This window comes from Patella vulgata, chromosome 8 (assembly GCF_932274485.2).
Source record: "Patella vulgata chromosome 8, xgPatVulg1.2, whole genome shotgun sequence".
NCBI lineage: Eukaryota > Metazoa > Mollusca > Gastropoda > Patellidae > Patella > Patella vulgata.
The window spans coordinates 31,734,005-31,755,885 of NC_065886.2; the positions used below are offsets into that span (position 1 = coordinate 31,734,005).

The 21,881-nt window shown below is 38.1% G+C and overlaps 1 protein-coding gene across 3 annotated transcripts in view; it reads left to right on the plus strand.

Moving 5' to 3' along the window:
* LOC126830340 (transmembrane protein 272) overlaps positions 1–21,881 on the plus strand; it is a 138,086-nt gene that overhangs the window by 58,825 nt on the left and 57,380 nt on the right. Inside the window, exon 1 of one of the 3 annotated variants that reach the window (XM_050560712.2) lies at positions 12,913–13,270. The exons of the other annotated variants lie outside the window; for them this stretch is intronic. Coding sequence (XP_050416669.1) covers positions 12,986–13,270 — 285 coding nt within the window. The 5' untranslated portion in view covers positions 12,913–12,985. Of the gene's footprint in view, positions 1–12,912; positions 13,271–21,881 lie in introns of those variants that run through there. 3 annotated transcript variants of the gene reach the window in all.

Consider the following 21,881-nt stretch of genomic DNA (forward strand, 5'->3'; position numbering starts at 1 on the left):
GCGTGCTTACCAAGTAATAACAATTAGAAAGTAATCAGGAGATTTAAAATGCAACGTTTATATCCATAGCAACGGTGACTCGGTGGGTACGGCGCAAGCTCACTAATGAGGAGGTCTTGGATTCAATCCTGGTGTTGGCTGAAAGGTTTCTCGTGGTGACGCCTTCTAAATGTTGTTGCTCATTCGAATGGAATGGAAAACAAAAGCGCACATTTACACATTGGTATGCATGTAAACGAAACCTTGTTAGCTGGAAATCGAGGAGGAGTAGGAAAAAACGCCACTGGCGGAACAAAATGCTTTAACCTCCCTTTGCATCCATGACAAATACTACATGTATTTCCAATTCAAAATAACCAAGGCATTGTCTTTAATCGACATTCCATAAGAACAATATCAGGTCGTTTTATTGCATTATATGAAATATTTTTGTTCGGACAATTGTTTAAGAAAGCCTTTTACCATAAATTAGCACAGAAGAACTTCTTGTTACATATCTTCTTTCTTATAAACACGTGAAATTTCTTGTAAACACATAAACAAATCTTCTAAAAATTTGTTGTGCAATTATGACTTCTGTTGTAAATCCATATTCTAAAACCTTGTCCACTGTTTTGTAAACACCCGCGAACTTGTCCAGTATAGAGGTGATCTTTTCCGAAGAGCTCTCTTGTAACCAACTGATCTAGATTGTCCACACTTAACCTCTCCTGTAAGCACCTCTTGTAAGAGACTTGACCTCTCTTGTAAACACCTGAACTCTATGGTAGAGACAACCTGGGGTTGGATGGCCGAATGGTTGTGCATTGTATCATAAGGTCTGTCATTGAGTCAACAGGCGAGGTTGCGATTCCCCGCTTGTACGCGACAAGGAGTAGGGTCGCCTGTTTAACCTCGTGGGTTTTCTCAAGGTCCTCCGGTTTCCTCCGTTAGTCCCGAAATGATCTAGTTTGTGTCTTGTGGACGATAAACCCATCTCTCTCTATCTCCCCTCCCTCCCTCCTTCTCTCTCTCTCCCCTCTCTCTCTCTCTCTCTCTTGTAAACACCTGATATAGATACTTGGCCTTTCTTGTAACCACGCTGACCTTTTTGTATAGCCTTGATCTGTGTTTTAAACACTTGATGTCCCCTGTAAATACCTGTATGCAATTGAAATCCCCAGGGACTCCCCCTCGCCTGTATAATTAATTACTACAAACCATTTCCCAAACTATCTCAAAGTTTTTGCGTTATGTGCATTGGTTGGGTAACTCCTTTTAGTTATTGGTTGAGTAACACATTTTAGTTATTGGGTGAGTAACAAATTTTAGTTATTCACTGAAGTTTAAATTTAAGTTACCCGCTGAGTAACAAATTTGAGCAATTCTAAGTTGAGTAGATATATTTCATGGCACCGGCTCGGGACCCCCTTGTCCTAGCTTGACACGACGTTATTGTACTCTCTGCTATTTTAGAAGTGTGTGACGATGCCAGCAGCTGCACTAGTTTTGCCCATACACGTGTTAATGCAATGTTGTAAGTGCGAAACAATAAACAACCAATAAGTAGTATTGCTTGAAGAATCACTTGAAATATTAACACCGCAAATGTTTTGTCCATACCCCATGGCACCAATTAGAAATTATACATTTTTTAAATGGCGTGATATTCTTGTGAAATCTATCAGGGTTATCTTTGGAGATCCCAGTGGTGTTCATTTGAGCATGCGCGATCCCATGCGTTAAATTTACTCACTTTTCATTGCCTGTTTTTCAACTTCTTTTGCAATTCTGGAAGATGCATGGTCGAGTGTGATATCTATGTACGTTTCCTTTCAATTTAAGACCCCTGTAAGAAAACATGGCATGTTTAGATCCGAAATGACCTGGTTAGTGTCCAATGAGTGTTTATGTATCACGGAAGTTACCAGATCCGTGTTTCTGTTCGCTTAAGAGTCCATCCTCGGTTACCCAGTGTACTCATTCCGTTCTACTCCACTATACACTGGGTTAATCCATAGGGTTTCCATGATTTCAAATTATCTGCCCTGGCCTAGAATGTAGCTACAGTCTACGAACCATTCAGAAAACAGTTTACAAACCAATCGTTTCCGCCTTCGTTTTTATAAGGGTAGATAACCATATTCATGTCCATTTTCTGAATGATGTATGTAAATAATGTATATATTTATAATTTATTTATATGTAATTGTATTATCAAAATCTGTAGTATGTGTTGTTGATTTCAAATATGTATAACATCTATATGTTTGACTTTTGTTATTATTATTACTATTCGTTCTTTGTCTGAAATATGTCATTCTGTTATGTTTATTATTATTGAAGTTATATTTGGCAATATGATTCTCTATAATTTGTCTACGATATCACGTGGTCATAAAATTCCGGGAACCATCGAACGAATCTAAATAAAACTAATGACCCTACATTATTCTATGAACGTCTGGTCTTCATTAACATAATTTATAATTGGTTGTTAATTTAGAATAGACCAACTCCTGACATTGTCCGATGAGAGTTACTTACCTTTGTTAACTTCCTTCTTAAATAACAATTTATGGGATTGGTCGATAAAAATAGCACCATCACCAAGTGCTGATAACTTGAAAACGTGTCTCCCCCGTAGATTAACCCAGGGTATAGTGGAGTAGAACGGAATGAGTATACTGGGTAACCTTGGATGTGAAGAGTCAGGACATTAAAGAATTTCTTAAGGTAACTAAAGTATTCGAGATTATAAAATTTAACTATATATACCAAGAGTCTTATAACAGTATATTATAATTCAACATATGTGTGTCAAATAGCCAATCTAACCAAAACCACCAGGAATAACAATCGTTATTTTTGAAAGCTAGACGGACACCGATAACAAAATGCTTCTATTTTTATGCTGGTGAACAGGATGTCTTTTTTCTTGACTAAGGAAAAAGCCGAGTATTGATCTAATGCACTGTTATGTCCATTATAGATGGGGAAATCTCGATGTGATTGAGTTTATTGTTCGAAAGATTGAGCTGTAGTAGACTGGTTTACTTATTGTCCCTTCATATATATATATATGCATACACCATACCGAACAAGAAAACATATAGGCTAATAAAAAAAAGAACAGGAATGCAATGCCTGTTGCGGCCTAGATTTTACCTCCTCGGCTCATTTTTTCAACAATTCGTAATGTCAGGCAATCAAATCTGTCAATTCACTCAGATATGTGTTTTTCTTCAGTCTAGCCGTTTTGATTTGCATAAATACTCACCACAAAACGATATTACAGCCAAATGTTTCCAATATTTACATTATTTTCATTTTGATGAAACTTAAAATACATGTTTATAATCCAAAGATCTTGATGCACGCATATCGGATCGTAACTTCCTGAATTATTGCCCCTGGTTGTACGAAAAATCGCGTTTTTAGCTTGGGTTCCCTCTAGAGGTCACAATTATTATTCGATTTAAAAAAAAACCTTCGAATATATCGCCGTTACACCGTAATGTCGTGAAAATCGGACCAAAACTACCGGACAAAATGGCCGCCCCTCGTACACAAATAGTATATGGACACTCTAGAGGTCACAATTTTGATCCGATTTTGAAATACATGTTTATAACCCAAAGATCTTGGTTCCTTTCGATAATCGCGTATATCCGAACGTAACTTCTTCGATTATGGACCCTGATTTTTCGAAAAATCGCATTTTTAGCTTGTGGACCGGCTAGAAGTCAATTTTAAAAAGCATTTAAATATATCACCGTTACACACCAATGAATGTTGAGTTAAAATTTCGTAAAAATGTGACCGAAACTGCCGGACAAAATGGTCGCTCCTAGTACGCAAATAGTGTAAAAGTATGCAATACCAAGGTTGTCCGATTTTGATATTTTGATGAAACTTGAAAATGTAAGTTTATAATCCAAAGGTCTTGATTCCTTTTCATATTTTCGGAAATCGGACTATAACTTCCTGGATTATGGCCCCCGGTTGTACAAAAAATCATGTTTTTAGCTTGTGGACCCTCTAGCGATCACAAGTTTTATCTGATTTTAAAAAACGTTCTAATGTGTCACCGTTACACCCTATTGACAGTTGAGTTAGAATTTCGTGAATAGTGTAAAAGTATGCAATACAAAGGTTGTCGACCCTCTCGGAGTCACAATTTTTATCCGATTTTGATGTAACTTGAAATATATGTTTATGTCCCAAAGATCTCGGTTCCTCTCGCTGTGCGCATATCAGACCGTAACTTCCTGGATTAAGGCCCCTGAATGTACCAAAAATCGCGATTTTAGCTTGTGGGCGCTCACCGTTACACCATAATGATGGTTGAGTTTGAATTTCGTAAAAATCAGATCGAAATTGTCCGACAAAATGGCAGCTCCATGTACACAAATAGTGTAAAAGTGAGTAATACCAAGGTTGTGAATTTCTTTAGAGGTCATAATTTTTATCTGATTTTGATGAAACTTAAAATATGTTTATATCCCGAAGATCAAGGTTCCTATAGATATTCACGCATATCGGAACGTTACTTCCTGGATTATGGCGCCTGATTGTACACAAAAATCGTTTCTTTTTTGAGCTTGTTCTCTGTCCATCTGTTGCAAAATGTGGTCGTATTTTGCATGGCAAGCGCTTGTTGACTTATTGTATCAACAAGTTAGACACGCGACCTCAATCTTTGTCACTTGCATATGTGGGGTCGAAATAACGCATCGTGATTCTTTGACATTATTTAGACTACCTGACTATCCAATTCTAAGTGGGCCAGCCATTGTAATCAGGTCGCCGCTCATTCTGCACACAGAGATCCATCTACTTCATACTTCGAGAATAGATCACAGCCCTGAATGGCGGTCATATCCAAAAATTAGTATACTGTTTAGTAATGTGGTTCTACCTATTTTTACATGTTTCATACACACAAAGGCTAAATAAATCATTTCAATTCCATTAAATGAAAGCTGAATAAATACTTTTAAAACTTATCGAAGTATACTTAGTGTTTCCGACTAAAATTTAGAACTTAAAATATCGGTTAACTGGCCTTGTGTTTGTTCTCCAGGGGAGCTAAGTGTAGACAGGCAGCCTAAGTTTAGTATGGTAGCCGCCATTACTCATCTTAAATCGCCAACCAACGGACTTATGGTGTTAGTAGAGGAATGTCCAACTTAGCTTTCCGTTGTCCTGGTGATGCAGAACAGACGGTAATGGACAGCATCTTGTCCTGCCGTTGGAATTCAATGAATAATAGACGGAAACGTTGTTATGGCGACGACATGTCCCCTGCAGCGGTCAGATCTAAATATTAAAGCCTCCTGTGGATTTCGCCAAGGTCGAGATGTAAATAGGATAAGGGCACGTGAATGTTGACGAGATTGTGGGTTAGGTTTAAGAATTTGACGAAATCTGCAGGTAGCTTTAATACTCCTCCCCCCTCCGTAGCACACTGCATAGTGTATGTCGTGTTAGTGGGACGTTGAACCCCATTTCATTTCATTTCTTAGTTTTATAGTTGTAAGAGAATCTTTTTCATTAAAAGCAACCGGATTTCTGTTGTCGGTCCGGAGGTCATTTCGATTTTATTGATTACAAAGTGTCAAGCTGATATCCAGATTGAACGATAGTGATAATTCACACTTTTGTCGTGACGACTGGAATTACTCACCACACTTTGTCTTTCCGAGTCATTTCAACTAAAAGTCTATTAATAATTAACAAGTCCTCTAGCTGTATCAATTACTTCTACTGGATGGCTTCCTCGACCCCAAGAGGCTCGAAATTTAATCAACACTGCTTTGGAATGCACTGAAATATTATTTTATTTTATAGGTAGTTATATAATGCTTCTTGATCCAAGGAACATTAAAGGACAATATTGGTGCCAGTCATTATCACATATGTGATAGAGCTGGTTAAACACATTCCAAATATAATTTTAACACAGAGATCATTGCTACGATAGCTGAGTAATACAGTTTTCCAGAATCGGAAGTGACGAACGCCAAAGGAAAACACGAGTCATGTCTCTATATAACTGACTGATGTGACGAGTGATAACGGATATACGGGCGAATTTCTGCACACTAATAATTCATTCGAAGGCCAAAAGTTGTTGTATGAGATTGTGAGAGGATATCTGACAATTCATAAAAAGAATTGACTGCCACTAGATAAGTGAACGCGAAAGAAAAACAGAAAAAGTCCGTGCATTACCATGTTTTTATAAGATATAGAATGAATATAAACAAGGGAATGTACGGACTATTTCTATTTTTCTCGTGTTCTCTTATCTAATGACATTCAATTACTTTATTGAATTGTCAGGTATCCTCTTACAGTCCCATATAACAACTTTTGGTCTTGGAAGGAATTTTTCGTGAGCAGAAATTCGGCCGTATATCCGTGATCACTCGTCACATCAGTCAGTTATATAGAGAAATTACTCGTGTTTTCCTTTGGCGTTCGTCACTTCCGATTCAGGAAACTTGTATTACTCAGCTATCGTAGCAATGATCTCTGTGTTAAAATTATATTTGGAATGTGTTTAACCAGCTCTATCACATATGTGATAATGACTGGCACCAATATTGTCCTTTAAGTTTAAAACAGGGTTTAAAATTATTGACGGCGGTGGTTTCGTGGTCAGTAACTTCCCATGAATGTAATTATAGGAAATAAAGGATTTATCCGAACAGATGCTTTCGCTGAGTTAAATGCACATGTATCTCTGAGACCCGTTTTTATCGGAAATGGCCTCAACATCCAGATCACTGATGTACGTGTATCTCTGAGTCCCGTTTTTACCGGAAATAGTCTCAACATCCAGACCACCGAGTACCCTATTTGGTTTAAAACAGAATACAGACCAAGCGTACTGATTGGTCCACAGCGCCGTTGATGACCGAAACGTCTGTCTGTCGGTCCACTGCTCAGTTAGCTGCCTTAGAAATGGCGCCAAAAGTTTAAAGGTGCATTATGTAAGATTTAGATAAAGAGCTGACTGTTCTCATTATAATAGTTTTCAATTTCATTCAAATTACCTAATTCTGAGAGACGTTATCAGGGTTTGAAGTTTTAATAAGAATAGCGTAGTCTCGATTTTCATTCCTACCAATGTTACGATAACAGTTTCGCATATCCATTCGTAAATTAAATTATTAAATGACAATCATGTTTTAATCCATTCAAATATCGTCCATTCGATGTTTGAAAGAAGACATGTTTACTATTGATGCTATTTACTATTGATGTTATTTACTAATGAGTGGTATTTACTATTGACTGGTATTTCCTAGTTGGAATCTCGTAATTACCGGAAGTCTCCTGTGGCAAACAAAATGAAATGGAGTTTAACATCCTACTGTTCTGCTCCGACTGTACAAATGAGGGGGATTGGATGGCTGAATCGTTAGCGTGCGCGCGCTGTATCATAAAGTCTGTCATTGAGTCGACTGGCGTGGCTTCGAATCCACGGTTGTACGTGACAAGGAATAGGGTCGCCTGTCCAACCTCGTGGGTTTTCTCCGGGTCCTCCGGTTTCTCCCCACTGCTAAAGACCCCTACGCGCAAGCGAAATATTGAAATAAAATTAAAAACCATATGTTAGTCCCGAAATGACCTAGTTTGTGTCGAGTGGACGTTAAACCCCATTTCTCTCTCTCTCTCTCTCTCTCTCTCTCTCTATCTCTGTACTAATGAAGACGGTTTTAGTCTACGAAATACAATGTGCTATGAGGTAAATTTTGCCTGGACAGCGCGCTACGGCCTACTCTTATTTCGAATTCCAACTGTCAAGGCATCTTTTACAAGCACGCGAATGTGTACACTGGACCTCGGTTTTTTGCCCCCCCCCCCCCAGGGACTATACATTGTCTTTGACCAGGCGTGGCGGTCAGTAACAAAATAAAAGCTTGACTTTACCGGGATTTGACTCCACAGTTAAACGTGGGGGTGTTTAAATTACTTTGTTTGCTAGAAACTGTCAATCCATCATTGTCTTGTTGAAAATGATAATACCGTTTTATCTTATCTTTTTTTTTATTGATTGGCTATTTAACTCATACAATCTTTATATGGTCGATGTTCGTTCATAATGGAACTAAAATAAAAAGAATCTGGGATTCAACTTTGATTTTCCCAAAAGACTCAAATGGAATATTCAATTATATGTGTATTCTAAAAGTATAATTATTAGCAACAAGAACAGGTCAACTTGTCAAGTGTAATCACGATGCAACACGTTTAGAGACGTAGTGCCCAACTCTAACATATTACTTCAGTAATTGTTATGTCATGTATACGCGGCCTCTGTTAGTTTGTGTGTAATATGAGCTACGGTTGTGGGGTGTAAAATCCCCAGGCGTTGTGTAATACATCTAGATCTCTCTGTGAGATCTACTGTTGCAAATATGAAAGAAATAAAATGTGGAACGTATGTGATTTCTTATATCTATTTTGAACGGTAATCGGAACTACCTTAAGTATAAGTATAGTCGCATGTATAACCTCGTGGGTTTTCTCTGGGTCCACCAGTTTCCTCCCACTGCTAAATACCCCTACGCGAAAGCGAATTATGGAAATAAAATTGTATCTTATGTTATAGTCCGATTCGGTTTGTTACATAATACCCATCCGTCGGCTTTTCGGGTAAAAATGAGGTTTATTTTGAAGGTTTTGATGTTTATTGACAAAAAAAAAAATGTTGACATTTTGTTGTTGTTCATTACAAATGGCGCCCGAAACCATAGAATGCACGACTCGACTCGTGTACTTTTTATACAATGTTCATTGTGTCTTAAATATCGGATATTAGTGTCAAATATTTTCACGGCAAAATATCATCAATCTTTATTGAAATAGACCAATATTGAATTCTACTTCATGTTTTTATTTCGAATTTTATGGAAAATATTGAGTTAGATGTTTAAATACTACACCAAATACAAAATAAATAGCAATGTTAAATTAACTGTACAAAAACTAGATATAATTAAGAGTCCAGCTTTTGAGATAAAATACAATACCTGAATAAAATTGCGACGTCGTTTATCTTCGGTATGGCCCACTTCAGATTAATCTCGATAGTGGGCTTAAGAAAAACCCATCAACTTAGAGCCATCACGCCAACTTAAGAGGGCCTCAGCTGGAGATCTGAGCGTGTCACACGGTGAAAGCCAAAAATATCTAGAGATATTAATTATCTTAGACACAATATGTCGCATTTTTCTTATTATTCACAAAACAAAGACAAAACAATAGTTGACCTTATGTAGAAATCGCCTTGCCCTCAATAATGAGATCAGATGAGGACTAATTTCCGTTGAAAGTCAGTAACGTTTTCGATTTGTCTTATTGGAACAAAACAGTGTGAATTTATTGATGTGGCATCGGTCGCGTTTATGTTTTAGAATTGTTGATAAGAATGCTTGCCTTATAGCGTTCCTGTCTTTCAAAGTTCCTGAAATTGTGGTAAATACTTGAGACAAGAAGACAATTAAGCTTTATTCTCGTCTGACAAAAAGCTTAATACGTGATGTAACGACGGTAAAGTGTACTTGAAAATTAATTGAGGACGAATTCGCTACCCTCCTTGTACCTAAGAACCGCAGCAAGCACCTGCGCTGAAAGTCATTGACAGGTTAAACTGAAACAATGCTAGCCTTCATTCCGCTAGCCAGAGGCTTTACAACATTATTTAATGGGATTTGTAAGTCGACAAAGTAATTATGATTTTTATCGGGATTCGTTCATGGAATACTAACGAAGTGACTCGGTAAGGTGAAAAAGGGTGAACTGTGTAAAACGTAAAGAGGTCTCGTATCTTAATGTATATTAATTTAACGGTGGAAAGGTTGCTTTCTTTACGGTAGTACTGTTTTATTTGTACTTTGTAATACACGGCATTTACAAAAACAAAGTTGAATTGTTTAAGAAATTAGTGTTTTATCGTGCACCTGTAAGAAACTGCATTTGATTTACAGGCTGATGAAGTGACTAAGGCATGGTGAACTGTAGAGATGCATCTTAATCTAAATCATTTAACGGACAAATTCCTTACCAAATTAGTGTTTTACTTGTGTATCTTAATGCACTGCATTTACAAAAACAAGGTTGAATTCTTTACGATAACAGTGACGCGCTGAGGTGAAATAAGGTAAATTGCTTGAAAGGCTGAGAGGTTTTACCTTCTTAATGTATTTTATTTAACGGGGGAACGGTTTTAATTCTTTACGAAATTAATGTTTTACTTCTGTATCTTAACAGAAAAGCTTGAATTCTTTACGAAATTGGTGTTTAATCAACTTGTGTTTCTTAAATCGTATTTGTAAAACAGATCGAATTCTTTACGTGATTAGTGTTTCAATTGCGTAACTTTATACAATGTGTTTACAAAAAAAAAGGTTGTTACGTAATTAGTGCTACATTTGTGTATTTTAATACGTTGCAATTACAAAACTAAAGTTGAAAAGCATGGAGTTGTGTTAAACGTATGAACTACCTAGTATTGTGACACATAAAGCAAGTGTAATTCTTTAATTCTTTGCTTATTGATAAATGACTATTCGTATTTGATTTACCAAGCGAAGAAGTAAGTTGGCGATCTCGTGTAGTTCGCTTATCTTGCAGATACAAAGGAAATACAAATTACACGATATATGTAATTGGGATTTCGAAGTTCATATTTAGTTATCATTAAAATAATTGACATTTGGAAGACTCGAGAGATTGGCATGAGTTTGCGATCGACTGAAATATAATGAAACTTATTAAAACACAGAATTCGTTATATAAATGACGACACACACAGACAGCAATTATTGATACACTATTTCATCATAATTAATGGAAGATTGGATTCAACTTGATGTATCCAGTATAACGCTCGAGATTTTGAAACCGGTGAATCTTTGTGGACAGACCACTGATTATCAGTAAGTCTTGACAAATTATATCTAGCTACCTGTTGCTCTTAGTTGTCTGCTGTCATTATGATGTTAATTATATGGCTGATCACAGGATTAGCTTGATGACTCATCAAAAAAGCGGATTTCTAAATTGTTGGCTTCCAACACAAAGGTTACAATTTAAGTTACGCGCGTGCTTATAGTGAATCTATTTCTCATTTAAATGCAGATCATCCTCTAAGTAATGCATTCCTTGGATTTTCTGAAGTTCAGTCCAGGAAGCCTGTGTTATTAAAGGAAAACATTGAATGAATTTGGTCTTTTAATCTAACGATTTACGAAAATGGATGGTGAAGTGATTTTATGAAAATACACCTTTCTTTGTGTGTCTGTTTCTGTTAACAGCCAAGACTATTAGGAAATAGATTTGTGTTTCATTTTATGCGATATGAGCACGTTTTGTAGATTTTGCGCTTATTAAATAGACTTATTATAATTATAATCCGATTTCACCATAATATGCCTGTTTTTAGATTTAGCGCTTTATAAATGAACATATTGTTATTATTATTATCCGATTGCGAAACTTTAAATTATTAGAAAATAGAGTATTATGCGCCGAGAGCACGTGGGCATATTATTCTTGTTATTACGCGATTGCGAAATTTAAAATATACACATCGATACATGGTTACTTTCAATCCTATGGCTTTTGTACGTGAATAATCCAACCTGGTTGACATAGAAGGGATTATGAGAAGTATCGAATAACTATAAAAATAGCAAAGGAGAAATAGACTTTGATGTATAACATTCAGTCATGAAATGCGACACAAAGCCTGCTTATTTTAATGTATGGACGGACCTGTTTGCTCGACGAGTCCATTTATCGTTTAACGAATTCGTTCATTAGATTTTGTCTTTAATGAAAGATATTATAGGCTTGTAGCCTGTTTCCTAGGCCAGCTCACTTACTATTTTGACGAATTCGTCCATTAGACATTGTAATACGATGATATCTGCGGATCGAGTTTAGCTGTCTTCATTTTGGATTATATATGACATTACGGAAGCCTTTAAATCTCTTTAGAAATTTATTAACTAAAATAGACGTCTTTAGTCAAGCCAATGATTGTTATTGAACTTTTTTGAGTGGATTCTGAAAAATAACAGAACAAGAAAAGAACATTTCTAGCATGTACGCGTTATAGTGTATACAACGAACGGATATAATACTAACTGGGACACGGCTGAACGTTAATCCGAATTTCTGTGACAGATACCATTTTTCTGTTTCTACGATAATTCTGTGTTTCAATTCAATGTGTGAAACATATTAAAGTTTTATCTAAGTCAATTTTCTACTTTAAAATGGAACTAACGTATATACACTAGTTGTTTTCTTTTTGGGTCGAGGCTAAACGTTGCTCCTTCGTTCTGTGACAGATACAATTATTGTTCGTTTCTTCACATATAATGTTGTGCTTTAATTTAATTTTGTGAAACATATGAAAGTCATTTTGGGGATAGACAGAGCCGGTAAATTCTCTGATGAACATAACTTAGCCATTATTTGAAAGAAGCTATATTTCAGATTAAATGTTTTCTTTAAGAGACAGTGTGCGTATATCTTATCACGTATTTGAAAGAACCCATATTTAAGATTAAAGGTTTTCATCGAAATATAATGTGTGTATCGTAATGATGATTATCTGAAAGAAGTTATATTCAAGATTAAACGCTATCCTTAAGAGATAGTGCATATAGACCTTAGTGATAGTGCATATAGACCTTAGTTATTTTCAAGATTATTTTTTTTCTTTAAAATAGTGCGCGTAATGATGACTTGAAATACGCTATATTTAAGGTTAAACACTCTCCTCAAGATATAAATCTGTTTCATAATTCAATTGACAAACAAATTATTGACGGACAAATACAGCCTGTAACATACAGCAGATGTTTAACAACTGTTTGTTCAGCATCGTCAGTATCAACAAGCATTCTTAATCATCTCAGTCGCCTAGAAGGGAATTCCCCCAGATACCGATGGTTAAGGATTCTCAATACCAAACAAAATGATCCGCACTAGTACCATGATGCGGAGAAGCCGCCGACGGCTCAGCGTGACCGCTATCCCTGCACCGTCTAGGAGAGGTTCAGCGCCGATGGTCTTACAACGGGCGACAACTACCGCGTCTGATACTACTACTAAGAATAATAACCGCCTGAATATAGAACAATCTGTGCTAAATCGGAGACAGAGTCTTACACCTGAGCCAATTCCGATAAAAAGTGCTTCGTTCTCTCTGGATATTCCTGTCATAAAAGTAACTAGACCAGATCAATGTCACCGCTTTTCGGTAAGTAGCTTATAAAGGTGTTATTTATATTTACATCCCACTTCTACCTCGTTGTCAGTGGTAACCTTTGATAAAACTTTCCTGTTTATTTCCAATACAGGCATAAAAGTATCCGTGTATCAGAAATGAACAGCACGCTTTCCAGAAAGAGTACTGTTCATTTCCGACAAACGAACACTTTTATACAAGCATTGAAAATAAGCAGGATGAAAACAAACGCCCAGAAAGTCATACATTTTATTACAAATAAATTTCAACGGACGAACCATCTGCCGATGCACACTTCAACAGGACTGACCCACGTTGTACAGTGTCCTTTACATTACGTTTAATATAATTGCAGTCTTTGTTCACCGACTACGTTAAAACACTTATTATTTCAATGCGGAGTGCAGTCTAAAAAACACGTGACTGTTTTACGCTCAGGGTAACGCAGCAAGACGCACGTGTAAATACTACTCAGGTCGTTTCTCCACTGCGAAATCATTCTACCACGAAATGTAACGTGAGGCACAGAAAGGGATAAATGAAAGAGCAGAAAGTATTTGTCATAATTTCGCTTGACACGACTCGATAATAAATACTATTTTTCACATTTCGCTTCACAATACTCGATAGAAATGGGATGTAAGTGAGTTATTGGCACTTTGTATCGGTGAAGATGTCGACAGTTTTGGTCGCGGGGCCCATCCGAAGCGGAGCCGAGGCGGCCCCGACCAAAACTGTCCTGATCTACACCGATACACCTCGTAAAGTGTGCTAATAGAGACTTTTGGCAAACGTAAATTATTGGTCCCTATTGCGTATCCGTAACGATTTTGCGTGTGACGTCATCAATGCGTGTGTATTTCTCATACGTGATACGGCACACGAATACGACTGCACGTATCGAACAGCTTTCATACGGAAAAGTTCCGTATAACATCGTCGTCTTTTTTGCTATTTTCAGACGTCGAAATGTTGTGCCGTAGCGCTTTTATGAATGTGTATCCTAGAACACGAAGGTGTATGTTTGACGTGATTTTAACCATGGCAAAGACTGGAATTTAATTATCACTTTTGATGAGCTTTTCGCGGAATTTTCATATTTTTCCTGTCTGTCTGCACGCTGGTTGATCTAAGTGCTAAATTGAGGGAGGTGAGACCTTACAAATATGTAAAAGGGGTATATACTTTCTGAAATGATACATTAGTGAAGATTTTTAATAAGATTCGACACTAATTTTTAAAAAATGTTTTTAAATAACTGAGCGACTGTCGAACGACTCCACTCCCTTCAGGAATTTGTAGGCTAGGTACTTGACTAGTACTGATGTTGATCTTGGTAGATAACTGCCATTATGCTGTAATAAACTACGCTCAGCTTAACTACCCATACGTACGCAGCACGAAGTCTGCCAAAACTCTAAAACTAAATTAACGCAACGTATCACGTGACGATACGGATACGTTATACGGATGGGAAAAAAATCCATTTGCCAAAAGTCTCTATTAACTACTACAAGTCGGCTGTGTTGTTATAAACGACGCGACAATTGACCGGAGTCCGCTAACTATTATGTCTGGTTTAATGGTGTGTTTGTGTGTTAAATAGCTTTATTTAACGTCCGCTTTCACTGAAGTGATATCGTCGATGATGGCTTAATGGTCTGGACCGAGCCATTACATGAGCTAAGTCTTTTTAAAGACTTTTAAAAAAGCTTGAAATTGGGTAGACATATAGAGTGTGTATGATTCATTGGAAGTATTGCGGTCACTGCAGTGGACACGTTAGCGTGGTGCATATTCGCGTCTTTCAATCTGTCAAAAGAGAGAGAGAGAGAGATAAATAAAATGGGATTTAATGCTCTACTCTTCTGCATCTACCGGGATATTAAAGACTGGAATACGCATCGCAGAGTACTATTAGGAACCCTTTTTCTGGATAACGGCTACCCCTATTTCGATTCCAGCTGTCATCTGTTCTTTTGCGTGCACGTCTAGACGATGATGCTTGCCAGGCCCGCTGTCCTTTACCACTGACGAGGAGAAACCACACTGGAAAAACACGAGTAACTTTCTTGGCCAACCTCAGCATCGAGGTTTTTTTAAGCAAACACTACACCCACTGGGCCACCACGAATCTTTAATTCTATTTAAATATATCCTGACATATTGTAATTGATCCGTCATTAAAACGTAATAGTAATTCAATAGCAGATTAGATCAATGAGTTGTATTTATGGCTATAGCTGAGATTCTGTTTCTAATTTTATGTTGGCTGGTCTCTTGTATGTTCACATAGGGAAGTGGTTCTCAACCATTTTTTGCCAACGGCACACTTTGGAACACGTAAAAAAAAGCTGCACACCTGGATTAGTATATATGAAAAATATTTAAATTTTGCAAAATAAAAACATGGTAAGATAAACGGCATACAACAGTATACAGAGACTAGTCATAGACACATAGAATGGCCCAAACTATAGGGGGTGGACGGCTGAATGGTTAGCGTGTGCGCGCTGTATCATAAAGTCTGTCATTGAGTCAACAGGCGTGGTTTCGAATTCCCAGTTGTACGTGACAAGGAGTTAGGTCGCCTTTCCAACCTCGTGGGTTTTCTCCGGGTCCTCCGGTTTCCTCCCACTGCTAAAGACCCCTACGCGCAAGCGAATTATTGAAAGAAAATTAAACCATCTGTTAGTCCCGAAATGGCCTAGTTTGTGTCGAGTGGACGTTAAACCCCATCTCTCTCTCTCCCAAACTATATAAAGAAAAACACAGCTATAAACTTATCGGGGGTTGGAGCCGAATGGTTAGGTGCGTTCTGTATCATAAGGTCTGTCATTGAATCAACTGGCGTGGTTTCGAATCCCGGGTTGTAAATGACAAGGAGTAGGGTCGCCTGTCCAACCTCGTGGGTTTTCTCCGGGTCCTCCTGTTTCCTCCCACTCCTAAAGACCCCTACGCGCAAGCGAATTACTAAAATAATATAGAACCATGTGTTAGTCCTGAAATAACCTAATTTGTGTCGAGTGGACGTTAAACCCCATTTCTCTCTCTCTCCCTATAAACTTATCAGTATACACCAGTGAATACTCAATTGGGATCATATGGTTTTTGCATTTTCTTAGTGTGTACCATACGAGACTTGCGGTATCTGCCTACAATTAACTGCTCTTGAAAACAGACACGAAGCTAGTAAGTTGATCGATATTTTAAATCCTATATCGACGATTTCAGTCGAAACCCTACGTATACTTCGAGAATATTTATTCTGCTTCCCCCTATTCTGATTTCATTTAATAAAATTAGCCATGGTTATTTATTTGTAACAAAGATATAAACCGCATTGCAAAAAATATATATTAATGTTTGAATATTACGGCTATATAGGACAGGGGTCTACTCTCAAAGTGGATAGTTCTCTGTGTACACAAGGTTTCGAGTGATTTGTAGTTACAAACTCTGCACTGTTATATCGAGCGGCTTGATGAATGACTTGTCTGTTTAGTAGAGTCGGCCATTCATTAAGTTAAATTTCAAGATTCATCACTTCAGATGTTTCCCAACACGCTTCATGCTTCTTTAATGAACAGCGTGAAAATCAAACAGTGCTTCCTACAAACTGAGGGAAATTGCTATGAGGGAAACTTTGCCATGAAAGCGGCGCTACGACCTACTCCAACTGTCAAGGGTTCTATTACGTGCACGCCAATGTATAAACGGACGTAGTTTTTTCGTGCGATCTGAACGACTACCGGTATACGTTGTCCTTTCTCAGACCCACCAATGATGACAACCACGCCTACTGATTAGCGAACCAGCGTCTTATTCGCGGGGACACCGCGGTTCTCGGTGGGAATGGAGTTGGTTCACTAACCAAGGGGTCCCGAGATCGACAAAAAATGAAGGACTATGAATTAAGAAATAAGAACTCTAAATAAAGAAATGTTTGGCCTTCCATGCAGTGTCAGTACCCCCCCCCCACACACACACACACGCACACCCACACGCACACGCATAATATACGATAATAGATTAACGAGAGCCAGATTGTTGCGCTGGTTTTACTTATTACTACGTACCGACCCAGGACTATTCAGCGCAGAGGACGCTTGATCTGATGTGCTTTTGTTGTTTGTGGTGTCTGTATATTTTGTCCTGTCCGTACGTTTGTCTCGTGTAGGCCTATTTGTTTGTGTGTGGTGCGACCTCCCTGCATTTACTCCTAAAATATACCTCGATAATCACTAATCGTTGTGAACTACCTGGTGGTATTCCATATCCAATAACTAATCTTTGATCTGTTTAAATGATCGCACATTCGTGAGTCATTAAACTCAGTTTCATTATTGCTATCTCATAAAGTATGTTAAAATTAGAACATGTATTATATCCACGCTGTAACTGCGTTAGTTATAAATCATAGATCGGCGTTTCATAACACATGCATAATTCTTTTCTGTGTGTTATCATTTAAATACATCTCATGCGTATTAAGCTTTTACGAAGCGCCATTGATCGAATTTATAGAACTATAGCTAAAAGTATTGATAGTTGTAGAAGTATTGTAATCATTATCGATCACATGATATTTTGATATATATATAGATCACGTTCCTTAAGGAATGAGATGGGGTTTAACGTCCTACTCTTCTGCACCGACTGGGCTAATGACGACGGGCTCATGCCATACAATGTGCCGTTCAATCCCCCTCTCTCCCTCTCTCTCTCTCTCTAAATTAATCACTTTTCTTTATACAGGTTGATTAATCATACGAGTATTTTGTAATTGGAGCTTGGCCGACTTTACGCTTAATATCGACGGTTCCACAAATTAATAATGAACTGGCTGTGATTTTTATAGATCACGTTTCTTAAAAAATAAGATGGGGTTTAACGTCCTACTCTTCTGTACCGACTTGGCTAATGACGTTAGGCTCATGCCATACAGTGTGCCGTTAAGTCCCCCCTCTCTCTCTCTCTCTCTCTCTCTCTCTCTCTCTCTAAATTCATCACTTAATGGAAGTGTTTCATTAATACAACATTAATAGTTTTTGTTTGTCACCCGTTTCTTTTCTTCATATCACAGGTTGATTAATTATACGAGTTTATTGTGATTGGAACTTAGCACGTACACTTTACGCTTAATATCGACGGTTCAAAAAAATAATAATGAACTTGCTGTATCTTCAAGATTCTAATGGCCAAGCATTCGGTAAAAATAAAAGCAGTTGAATTACTCATTTTGTGGCGTGTCTGTTAAAGGTACCAAAAGAAGGGTGAGTTCGTTGCTGACTCCTTCGGGCCCAGCAACGTTCGGATGTGACAAAAACCCGAGGTCCAGTGTTTGGCGTACACGTAAAAGAGTCCTTGACAGTTGGAATTCGAAAAAAGAATAGGCCGTAGCCCCAGTGCACGGGCAACATTTCCCTCATAGCACACTGTATGGCGTCTGTACGTGTTAATCATTCGCCAAACATCGGAAGATTCCGTTACTCTACATTTAGCCTCGGCTGTATGACGGTAGGTGATATGTACCTACGCCTATTGCGATGCGGCACCGGTTTACTTATTAGAAAAACTTGCCGCTTTTAAAAAGAAGTTATCAAAATTGCGTCGTTCGAAGCGTGTATAGAGTTTTTAGCACAAAGTTGTCCTTGTTTGAAGAAAATCGGATAAAATTGAAAGAAAAACAGTTTCAGACTTTGAAATATTTGTATGATAACACATCTTTCAAAGGCGTCGTCATGGGCAACGCCGTTGATAATCTGGGAACTTGAAAGTAGTTCCAATGGCGGACTTCGTCATACAGCCGAGGCTAGATGTAGGGTACTGGAATCTGCTGAGGTTTGCCGAGTGCGTGTTCATTAGCCCAGTCGGAGAAGAACAGTAGTGCATTAAACCTCATTTCATTCAAATGTCAAGTTGAATACTGAAAGAAAAGTTGTGCTGCTAAATCAAGCATAGTATTTTACTCTTAGTAAAATTATTTAGATTGCACTAACAAAAACTATCGAACATAATTTGAATGATCAATAACATTGTTGTATTTTATAAGAAGGTCAATTTCACTAATTTATCATGTATTTCCTTAAACCCACAATGTACTTTTAGCGGAGTATGCGCCAATGATCCGCGCTAGAAAGCTTGACTGGAAAAATTGATAATGTATCGCACTACATGCTCATTAAATAGAAATGAGAAGTCATCTATTCGGATTGTGTAACAGCTACTATTTGATTTAATGAGGTATAAGGTTGCAATATTTGCCACTAAAAGACACTTATTCTTAATGGATTATGCCGTTTTCAACCCTCGCTTTAAACCATTTATCGATAGTAGAATGACAGTCATAGTGTATGCTTCCCCCGGTCCCCTCGTCCCTCTTATCCCCCACCGAAACCATGCTGGACAACTTTGGGTTCTCGAATAGCATATAAACAAACTTTTTATTATTTATTTTCATATGCAATTAATGAGTTGTTCATGGAATTCGGCTAACATATAATGATAGCACCAGTATGCATTTTGTCGAAAGACACAGAGAGTGAAAGTGCAATTTTGTGCGTAATAAATACGCCAGCCCTTTGGAAAATGGGAGTCACGGTGGCTAAGTGGGTAAGACGCTGGCTAGCTAGCCTGGAGGTCGCGTGTTAGATCCCTGCATTAGCCGAGAAAGTTCATCGGTATGTCTCCTTGTCAGTGGTGCAGGACGGGCGGCATGACAAGGACAGCTGTCTAGTCGTTCGGGTGGGAAGAAAAACCGAGGTACCGTGTACATACTCACGTGCACGTAAAAGATCCCTTCATTAAGGACGTTAAACCCATTTCATTTCACTTCATTGCCCTTCTTATTGCTAGATGTTTAAAACATAGTATTTCGTTAAATTTCTTGGATAAAATATAGGGTTTAAGAATTTAAATAAAAATCTATTTGGAAGTAGTGAGTCCAATTCCGTGATCTTTATTTTCAGGGTTCGCCCTTGGATTCTTGTTTTATCGATCAAACTCTGGCAGAAAGTGTTATAGTAATGTACTTCTTGGAAGTAGTGAGTCCAATCCCGTGATCTTTATTTTCAGGGTTCGCCCTTGGATTCTTGTTTTATCGATCAAACTCTGGCAGAAAGTGTTATAGTAATGTACTTCTTGCACAAACGCTGAAAGTCAATAATTGATACTCAAAATAAGAGTTATTTCCCTTCCAACCCAAGCACGTTGATATATTAAAATGAAATGAAATGGGGTTTTACTCGTCTGTACCAAACTGGCTAATGAAGGCGGACATACGCATTCCAGTGTCCTATGAGCGTATCCACATACTTTTAATCGAATTCCAAATGTCAAGGGATATTTTACGTGCACAACAACGAGTACAAAAATAGACCTCGGTATCCCCTATTTTAAGTTCTCGGCGCCTTTTCCTTGTCCGGTTTATTGAGATTTTCCGGAGTGGTTTCGCCGTGTCAATTGTGCAGGACAGACAGTTGTCTAGTCATTCGGATGGCACGAAAAGAAAAATACGACATCCCATGTACACATTGGCGTGTACGTAAAAGATCCCTTTACAGTTGGAATTCGATATAAGAGTAGACCTTAGTTCCACTATTAAGGCACAATTTCCCCCATAGCACACTGTATGTTGTATTCCCGTCTTCATTAGCCCATTAGGAGCAGAACAGCGGGATGTTAAACCCCATTTCATTTCATTTCCTTGCCAGATTCAACCTCTGTATATTTATCGGCCAACATCGGGATCTAAGCCGGGACGTTCTAGTTAGTGTACCATCGCCTCATTCGCTGAGTCACCTTGGCTCCCGGGATATACAGAGGTGTCAGTAATCCCCGAGCAACTCCCAACTGTGATAAAATTAGAACAGTTTGTCTCATGATGGGCCGATATATTTATTTTGTCTACATTTATTTCATCTCCCACGAGAGTTCCACATATAGACTTCTGTATAGAACTTGTATGTTTCTTACAAACATCTGCATTTCTTAAATACATATTTCAAAAACTCTAATTCTTATAATATTTTGACATCAAAATAATGTGTGTTTACAGTGCTGTTAGAGAGAAGTAAACAATTGGCATTATTTAAATGTAAGTGAGTCGAGTGTTCGAGATACTGAAATTATGAATAAAAGGTATACCATGTTAGTTCCAAGTAATATATCTCCCTCCGCTTAGTGTTGAGTGGAGGCTACCTATACCTCTTTCTCTGGCCAGTGTCGAAGATCCCTCCTCCCCTCTGGCTTGTGCAGAGACGAGATTACCCTCCTTCCCCCCTCTCTCTGACTTGTGTTACGAGGAGGTAACACCCACCCCCATCTGGCTTTGTGTTGAGAGGAGGATAACACCCCTTCATGTCTTGTGTTGAGAGAAGGTTGTACATCCTCTCTGGCATATGTTGAGCGGAGATTACCCCTCCCCCACCTTTCTCTCTCTACGGCTTGTGTTTAGAGCAGGCTACCCCCCCCCCATTCTTTCTAGTTATCCCCCAGCCTCTCTCTCTCTCTCTTTCGTGTTGACTGGAGGATATCTTCCTCCTCTCTCGCTATCGCTTGTGTTGAGAGGAGATTACCGCCTCCTCTTCCCCTCTCTAGCTTGTGTTTAGTTCCCCTTCGC